At 37.5% G+C, this 9394-nt stretch overlaps 1 protein-coding gene across 2 annotated transcripts; it reads left to right on the top strand.

The window, feature by feature from the left end:
• Positions 1-2733: 2733 nt before the first annotated feature.
• LOC112165263 (DNA polymerase eta) lies at positions 2734-8811 on the top strand. Of its 2 annotated transcripts, XM_040506331.1 has the most exons (15): positions 2734-2823; positions 3435-3555; positions 3640-3751; positions 3845-4015; positions 4630-4794; positions 4933-5036; positions 5152-5271; positions 5523-5743; positions 6341-6453; positions 6598-6816; positions 6986-7091; positions 7171-7301; positions 7849-7930; positions 8018-8572; positions 8719-8811. In XM_040506331.1, exons 1-9 carry the CDS (start codon positions 2802-2804, stop codon positions 6355-6357), a joined length of 1053 nt encoding a protein of 350 aa, XP_040362265.1. In that variant the 5' UTR covers positions 2734-2801; the 3' UTR covers positions 6358-6453; positions 6598-6816; positions 6986-7091; positions 7171-7301; positions 7849-7930; positions 8018-8572; positions 8719-8811. The 2 variants fall into 2 exon arrangements, with proteins under 2 accessions (XP_040362265.1, XP_040362264.1); XM_040506330.1 differs by lacking the exons at positions 2734-2823; positions 6598-6816; positions 6986-7091; ... (2 more) ...; positions 8018-8572; positions 8719-8811 and adding an exon at positions 3027-3351 and having other exon boundaries at positions 5456-5650.
• The last annotated feature ends 583 nt before the right edge of the window (positions 8812-9394 follow it).

The following is a 9394-nucleotide window of genomic DNA, read 5'->3' on the forward strand; positions in this document are numbered from 1 at the left end:
TTTTTAAGAAGAAAGAACCGTTTATGTTCCCATGGTCCATCCGGCAGCACATCTTTGGGACGTCGTCGTCGGACGGGTAGGTAGTAATTTTCAGTCCGCTGGTAAAGGTTAGAAGGGGAGTACAGGTCGAGACGAGAAAACTATTTGGAATTATCAGTCTACAACTGCCGTGATCAACGAACAGTCTGCAACTGCCGCCGACTTGGGCCAACAAACCCTCCTTTGGCCGCAGTCTTGGACAGCTGGGGAGTGCGAATTGCTCGTTCAAAGCTATTATCCTGATCTGGCTGCACTCTGACTTTGAAGATTATAACGATCCGGAAATGGTTGTTGAGCATGCTGCCGTACGTGTATGAGTGCTTCGACGACGATTAGACTTCTGTGTGAGTTAGCGGTGAGGATCAAGTGTGGCGTGGTGCCGCCACTGGTTCCGGCAGAGATTCGATGGCGTCGTGGATCGTTGGTTGCAGTGCCTCCATTCTGAATGGGTCATGGGTCATGGAAATGTCTTCAATTCTTGGGCCTCTGCTGGTGGGCTTATAGTATGTATTATTTTGTTTTGATATTTTGTTTCAAGTTTAGGTGTATTTTATATACAATAAATCCCTGCAAACTCTTGGTAAGATCATGTGGACTGTGTACCAGGCTACATACTCAGTATGCCTTGTCTGCCCTAGCGAGGCGACATATCATAAATTGGGTGCAACCTCCTAATGGCAGAATGAAACGTCGTGTCAGCGGATTTCTTTCCAATCGTCAACATATTGGGAAAGCTATTTTATTGGCTCTGTGGCATTGCTATAACTTTCCAATATGTCACACTTATTGTAAAGCAAATGGAGTAGTCCATACGACACTCTTTGCTATTGGGTGCATGTTCGAATACAATGTAGTTGTGCAGCCTCTTGTTATTATTCGGGAGGTATTCTTGAGGTGTATTGTAATATGAGGTTTAGTCATTACATCCCCCCCCCCCCCCCCCCCCCCCCTTTGTATTCATCTATGTCATTAATAAAGGCCTAAGGGCAGCCGCACGGCCTGCACCAACTCTTATTTCAAAAAAAAAAAAAAATCCTGCAATACCTACTGTCAAGGAGAATCCACTATTGCTAAAACCCTTTTAAAATAATCTCCCCTATACTGCTCTCCATACCAATAATGTAGGTATGTTGTATATCAAAAACAAGCCCGTGCTTTAGCAACATCTCCATTCTACATTTTAGCACTATTGATCATTGTCCTCTTTGTGAGACTGAAGACCACCATCAGAACCAATTTACTTGTTGCACGACACAAAGAAGAAATTACCGCCAGCATACTCTGGAGTTGTTGCCTTCGATTTATCAGTAGCATGTTTCTTTCCCTTCTTTGTAGGGCATGGTCTATCGCTGTGGGCACCCTTCTTACCATCTGTTACAAAAAATAAGAAGAAAGTGAGCAATGGCGAAAATTTGTAAAAATTTCAGTTGTCTCACCTTCGCTTGAGATGCCCTTGTATCGGAACTTCATCATTTTAACACAGGTGACAAGAAAATATGGATGCAAAGTTTCTCATCTATTACTTGAAAAAAGTCCCCACAAAAGTTCACATATACAATTATACTTGTAGTTACAACAGCTAGTCACACATTTACACACAAACCATTTTTATCGAGAGAGTAGAGATAGAGAGGGAAATGATATAAACTAAAATAAAATGTACCCATATTGGATATCCCACCATATCAACTTGGTGGCCAAGACATTTGGAACACCCTTCTAATTCTTTTACCAACCGCAAAATACTACCGATTAAGGTAGATCGACCTATCTTGTATATGAACATCCTACGTTAAAGTCAGATCGATCCAGTTTTAAAACCCAGTTCTCTTGTTGAATAAGATCACATTATCATAAAGAAAAAAGTTAAATGCTAACCCATCTAGTAAAGGTTTTGGCTAGGGTTGACACTTGGTTTGGTAATTACCAAACCGACCGAATACCAACCGATATTTTAGGTTTGGTAAACCAATTTTTTGGTAACCGAGACCGATAAAACCGAAATCGAAAATTACCGAAAAAGTTGGTTTGGTTTTGGTAAATACCGAATTTACCGATTATCTAAATATTAGCTTTATATACTATAGTTTTAAGTACACATACATGTATATTAAGAAATAAACATAAAAATTGTCATAATAGTATGAATATAACTACATATACTACATCAATAGTACATGTATCTTAAGTAACCTGATCAAAAATGGTTAAATCACCTAGTTTTATCAAATATGGCAAAAACTTGATGTCATATGTACAAAAGAAAGTTATAATAAGTAGATGAATATAAAGTTTATGACTATAAAATTGAAAAACCTAGTATTGCTTATTCTAATTTATATTACAAAAAATTAATTATTCTAAAGTTGGTAATACTGAAAACCGAAAAAACTGAATTTGATGGATATGATTAAAAACTGAAAATTTTGGTTGGATATGATTAAAAACTGAAAATTTTGAAACCAAAAACTTTGGTTTTGAAGTTTGTAATACCTAGAATCGATTCGAACCAATAGGAGTTTTGGCTCAAAACTTAAACCTTGGTTGGCGCGCTTTTTTCCGAGCACTCCGGCAAACATGGAACCAGCGTGTATGTTAGAAAAACCCTGTATGTCTCTACTAATTTACGCCGCCGCAGGGATATAAACTTGATATTTCTTCTGAAAAAAAAAAAATTTGATTTGGAGGGAAAAGAAAGAAGAAGAAGAAGAAATGCCACAAGACCTGAAACATCGGATTCCAGAGTCATTGCTCATGTAGACATGGGCTGCTTCTACGTTCAAGGTTCCTTAATTCCCCTCTCCCAATTTCTCTATTTTCTCCATGCCCCCTCTGCTTTTCTCCCTATTAGGGTTTACAATTCAGTAAAATGGCAGGGATGAAATTCCAATTTAAGAGATACCCATCTCGATTTTCTGGTTAAAGAACAAATCTTTTTGATGGCCATTTATAAATTTCGTAGCTTTGCTTGAGAAGATTGAAAACCATGGGATTTTTTAGTGTTTTTGGAGTTGTGTTCATTGTCCTCATAATCTGTGAATGTAGATTGCTATGGCCTCTTGTAATTCGTCATTGTCTCTTCTTTTAGTAAGGAAATTTACCTTCTTGATTTGACTGGAGAGTGGAAATCCAAGAGACGACAACTAATCTAAGCAAACAAAATTCTAAATGTTGAACTTTTGGCACACTAATTTCATTCTCAACACACTGCTCTGATTGCATTGGGACAATGCCTGGATAATTGTTACTTTTATCGGCTAATGTTGATAGATGGTTCATGGGTTTGCAATGTAATGACCGACAATGTTGGTGGTAGAAGTTTTCTTCTCTGATTGCCACATGTTTGTGATATTAAAAATGTATTATGCAAACTAAAAGTGTGCTTTACTTTGCAGTGGAGCAAAGGAAAAATCCGGAGTTAAGGGGCTTACCTATGGCTGTGGTACAGTATAACTCATGGCAAGGTGGGCGTTTGATTGCTGTCAGCTATGAGGCCCAGAGATGCGGTGTGAAACAGTACATATGTTCAAGTCATTTTTTTATTTGTAGACAACCGTGTTTTGGTTTTGTCTGAGACAACAATGATGGCATGTTTTGCAGTTCTATGCGAGGTGCTGAATCAAAGCAAGTCTGCCCACAAATTCAGCTGGTCCAAGTCCCAGTAGCACGGGGTAAAGCTGACCTGAACTCATACTGGAGTGCAGGTTCAGAGGTCTCTAGTGTTCGAGAGACATCAATTTCTTGAATTCTTTTTAGTAATCTGCATAGAGAATTGAACTCATGGTGAACTTCCTTAAATCTGTAGGTGGTTTCTATTCTATCAAGGAAGGGTCGATGCGAAAGGGCTTCAATTGACGAAGTGTATCTTGACCTTACTGATGCAGCAGAGACCATGTTAGCTGAAGCTCCTCCAGAAAGGTTGGAAGCGATTGAGGAGGAAGCTCTCAAGTCACATGTTTTGGGGCTTGATAACGAGGTTGGGTTCAATGCCTTTGGACATGTCAATACATTGTTTTATGTATTTTTACTGCAAACCTACATTTGCAATATCAATTCGAACTTAAATGTCTGAAGGGTTGACAGAGATATATTATTTAATTATACAAAAATGGGTCCTTTATAGCATAATATGACAAATAGGTGGTTTAGTTGATTTCTTTGATTGTGTGCATATATGGAATAGAGAAGCAGAATCTATCAAAAGTTCACGCAATGATTCCCTTTCTTTCATTTTCCCTTTTGTTTTTAAGATCCATCAATTTGCAGAACACAACAACAGAATATTTAGCATCTAGGTACCATTATTCATTCCTCTGGGTGGGGTGTGTGTTTATAATTATTCAGTTTTTGAAATCTAATCAGAGGTAGAACTATTAACTGATCCCTGCAAGAAAAGAGATATTTAGGAACGGTTTCCGGTAGGCCTTCACGAGAGAGAAATTGCAATTTTATTTTTGTTATTAATCCTGCATCACCATCCATTTTGTATGCAAATAAGTATCTAGAAATGGCAACTTTGGTTCCATTACTTTTAAACTTATTCAGTTTGCATCAGAAATAATTGTTACACTGAAATTGGTTTTGATTCAGGACAGAAGTGAAGCCAAAGAAAATGTGAGGAGATTGCTCTGCAAAAGCAATGCTGATCGCCGTGATAAGCTGCTAGCTTGTGGGGCTCTCATTGTTGCAGAACTTGGATTGCTAGTGTTGAAGGAGACAGAATTTACTTGTTCAGCTGGCATTGCTCATAATAAGGTCTAAAATTGAAATTGTCCTTAGTTTCAAATATTCCTTTTTCTTTTCCTCACTGTGACTGTTTTGTGTCAAAAACACTTGCTTTTTTAAAGAAGTTGGTTTTTTGTACTCTCAACTCATGTGTGCTTTTGTTATCAGATGCTGGCCAAACTTGCAAGTGGTATGAATAAACCCGCACAACAAACTGTTGTGCCATTGTCATCTGTGAAAGGATTGCTAGAGTCCTTGCCGATTAGGAAAATGTAAGTTTGTTGTGTTCGACCCAGAATAAAAGACTAGTATGAAAATGATATGCAATAATGCCATTACAATATGCAAAAGAAGGATGCATAGTTAAATAGCAATATTTGTGTTCAGGAAACAGCTTGGAGGAGAGCTGGGGAGTAGTTTACAAAGTGATCTGGGTGTTAACACTGTTGGAGATTTATTGCAGTTTTCAGAGGAAAAGCTACAAGAACACTATGGAATCAATACTGGGTAATTACCTATATTTGATTCTGAAATGTCTTTCTTTCTAATTATTTGAAAAGAATTTGTTTTCACCTGCATTTTTCTACATTCTACCATGTTTTTAATTGTACAAGTTGACGTTTTCATTCTTAACGCTGAATAAGATCTGAAGAAGCATCTCCAACATTTATGGTTACTAATATTTTTATAGTTTGTTGGGTCAAGTGATTCAACTGCTTGTTTGGATCTCATTTCTGATCATTATTCATGGATTGCACTACCTGGTTATGGAATATTGCAAGGGGGATAAGTGGGGAAGAAGTTGAGGGGCGCCTTCTTCCGAAGAGCTATGGTCCTGGGAAGACATTTCCTGGACCTCAGGCTTTGAAGACGATTTCTTCTTTAAGTAATTCTCCCCAACACTATACTTTTTGCAGTAATTGGTCTAGGCCATTAAGGGATCTAATCTCTTTATATCAAATTCTAATCATTGAAACTTGTAAGTCAATATATTCATCTCCATAAATTGTATGCATTCTGTGCAATTCTTGTTGTAGGGAGTTACAGTTTACAGTATACTTACAGATGTTAGTTCTCTAATTTTCACATGACAAAAATGCACACCAGAAATGAGTTCATGGCTAAACATTTATTTTGTTCTAGCAGCTAAGCTATTAAGAAACTTTAAAGATTTGAAAAGAATTATAAAAGGAAATTATTAGCATGCCTTACAATGTTCAGCCTCTGAAAGCCACTCTCACCCCTTACCAAATAGAGCGTATGTTGTTCAATTGAACTGAACGCTTGCCATTCCTTTACAAAAGTGAAAGAGTATCTGCTTCTTGGAAAAAAAGAAAAGAAAAGAGAACTCATGTACTGTAAGATTCTGAATCCTATTAGTTTATGAAACTTTGATAAGCTATGGTAAGTAAAGAACAGTTGAGCATAAAACATTCAGAAAACCTTTAATTCTCTTTGCCTGAAAGGGGGATGCGGCGGAGACACACCTCATTAGTGTTGTGCATTGAACATATGTTGATTGTAGAAGATATCATCTTCACTGGTCCTCTTTCCTGGTGTCTGTCTCATTGTGCAGGTTCAGCACTGACTTGATGAACTATGTGAAGACCTAAATAAACTTCTTCACTTGGAATTGGACGAAAACAAAAGGATTGCTCATACGCTAGTGCTGCATGCACTGCATACAAGGTGCCTATCAGTTTTCTATTTTGAACCTCTTTTTTTCCCGCCATTCCTTTATTCACGATTCTTTTACTCAGGAATTTAGATGTTTGTAGATGTTTATCATTTCTTTTCATTTTTATTTTGTCCTAATCATGAGTTATCCACCAGGCCAGTGATTCAGATTCACAGAAGAAGTTCCCTTCTAAGTCTTGTCTTCTAGGGTATGGGGCTGCCAAGATACAAGAGGATGCTCTTAGTTCTTTCAAGCTGCGTTACGTGAATACTTGGGTTTGTTCACAGCTAAAATCCAAGGAAGTCAAAATAACCAATGGGGAATAACATCCCTCTTTGTTTCAGCAAGTAAAATTGTTCCCTTACCATCAGTAGGTAAACAAAAACTTGATTGCTATTATATTCTGGCCAGTAAACCGTGAATTGTTTTTACCAGCAATCCGCATTGATTTCTAGGTCTCTCTCTCTCTAGTTTGGACATCTAAATATAGGCAGAAGTAAGAAAACATGTTTGTTAATATCTTGCAAATGTGCAATCTGGCAGGGAACAGCTTCAATCACAAAATACTTTCATGGTCAACAGCCATCCTCTTCCAGAAAGCAATCACAGGATAATCTCATAGAAGAATCTTCTCCCCTGCCACCTTCAGGTGTTTCTGATCTGCAGTTTCTTTTGTATTTTATTCTAGTGTTGCTTATCGTTTTCTCATCAATGAACTGTGCATTTAGGTAATGAGAACTACTCGGAGGTGAATGTAACTACGCCACAAATCGAGTTCCCTTATAAAGAAACTAGGATCAAGTATGCTGTGCCTAGTTTGCATCAACTGGAAGACAAAAAGGATTTGCTGAATGAGCAGGTAGTTTAGTTATTTTGGAGTCATCATTTATGAGATGCCTAGACTAAACTCAATGAATTTTTATATTATGAATGTTAAGCAACCATAATATTTTATGCACTTACGGTAATTAGTATTTTTAGATGTGGTTTCTGTTATTTAATTACTATGGTGGAGCAGTCTTCAAATCTGTATTTCTGTATGTTATGGATGTAAAAAATACATATTTTGTATAAGTTGGCTCCCTAGTAAGGGAATCAGCAATTCACCAAGGTCTGGCACCTTTCTTTCCTTGTTGAAACTAAGGAGGCTCTTCTCTTGTGATCTTTCTCTGCATGTATTAGTTTTCATTCTACAGTACTTTCTTTTTGCCCATATTCTCACTTATGCTCAATTTAGTTACTTTTCCATCAAATTGCTTCACTGGCATATAGTAAACCCTTTTGGTATGCTGACTCTTCTGTATGAATGAATATGCTATGCTGATTTCACTCATATGATCTCATGAGTCATATGTAAATTCCTCTGCTGGGGAATATGTTAATCTTATTATTTCTTTCATGTGCAGAATCCATGTTGCTCTCCAAAAAATCCAAAAAATCAGGCACAGGATGATTTCACCCAAGGAAGTTTACTATCGTCAATCTCAGGTGTTATCACTGCACTGTACATCAATCTTGGTAATCCCATGTGCTGCTCTATTTTCCTTCCATGCTATAACAAAGATTTCTATGTAGGGACTGAACTCTGCTTAGGAGAGAATCAAGGTCAACTAATAAAAAATGATTCTCGTGAAGAACCTTGCCTTAAAGCTGCAATGCCTGGTTTCAATAGACAGGAGCAGAAAAGGAAAACAGTGAAAGTCAAGGTTCACATACCCCTTTCCATCATATCTTTAATAAGTTTTTTGTGTGTGGTATTTGCAATGCTGTCAAAAGGAAATACTAGATGCTAAAAATGTTATACACCAAGAGAACGTCATCTGAATTTGATTTTGCATCATTCATGTTGTGAATATCGGGCAATGAAAAAAAAGTATTGTACCTCGAAAGGGTCTACCTTTGTTCTCCATATCACTGGCAAAACTTGGAACGTGCTAATGTGAGCATGCTTATACTCCTATCTCTTTTTCCTTCATTGTTTCGCCTTAATGATGAATTTTAGATAAGAACAGCAAGTCATGGGAAAATTTTTAGAACTTTAAGATCAAGTGTTAGGCCAAATAATCTCTCACAATCTTGACTTCAAGGCCAACTGGGTCTATTTTGGTATTAGGCCAAAGCACACATCAGGTAATTACTTCAGGGTCTTGTAGGAACTAGAAAATTCAACAGTGAAAACACTGCAACAATAGCAGTTCTTTCATGCTTCATAACTCAAGTGCTTGTTATTGGCTTGCAGAAGTTTTCTATTAACTTTTGGTTGACACTTTGTGCAGGGAACATCTTCAATATTGAGATTCTTTAAGAACCAAGATCCATCTTGTGCACCCCGAAAGCTGGAACATGTTGAAAATACTGAAGATATTAGACTGCCACTATCTGTTGGTAAGTTTAGTGTCCCATGCCTCTCTTTCTCTCTCCCTCCTGCCATCTGTTTTTAATGGTGAGTTTTTCTGCAGGCCCTCAGTCTAGAAGTAATAGTTCTTTGGATCACAATCAATCTGAGTTGTCAAAAGAAAGGCCTTTTGAAGAAACTGGGACTTCTAGTGCGCCTAGTTCAGCCCAATTTGAACAAAGAAGGGGAGTATGGAGTTACAATACTGACGAGATTGACCCCTCTGTCATTGATGAGTTACCACCCGAAATTGAAGAAGAAGTTCGTGCCTGGCTCAGGCCTCACAAGCGGCAAAATGTAGTGAAACGGGGTTCTAGTATTGCCGATTATTTCTTACCCACAAGGAATGCAGTCTATGACATTCTTCTGTAAATAGGCGTTTATATGTAAATCCAAGTAATTTATACAGAATCTAAGAACCTTGCAGCTTTGGTATGCTGGAGCTTTATCATGGCAGCTCTCAGACTGAAATAGATAAATAGGTTTGCGTTGTAGAGGCAAACGGCGTCATTAAAATATATATAAGACAAAAAAAAAATAGAAAAAATCAGAGGCCT

The sequence above is a fragment of the Rosa chinensis genome, chromosome 5, assembly GCF_002994745.2.
Source record: "Rosa chinensis cultivar Old Blush chromosome 5, RchiOBHm-V2, whole genome shotgun sequence".
NCBI lineage: Eukaryota > Viridiplantae > Streptophyta > Magnoliopsida > Rosales > Rosaceae > Rosa > Rosa chinensis.

What these genes read in the sequence shown, in the direction of transcription:
- LOC112165263 (XM_040506331.1), top strand. Translation starts at nt 2,802, where the DNA reads ATGGGCTGCTTCTACGTTCAAG. An exon ending in TCCTTGCCGATTAGGAAAAT is followed by an intron (nt 5,037 to 5,151) that starts GTAAGTTTGTTG and finishes ATTTGTGTTCAG; the next exon opens with GAAACAGCTTGGAGGAGAGC. An exon ending in CACTATGGAATCAATACTGG is followed by an intron (nt 5,272 to 5,522) that starts GTAATTACCTAT and finishes CATGGATTGCAC; the next exon opens with TACCTGGTTATGGAATATTG.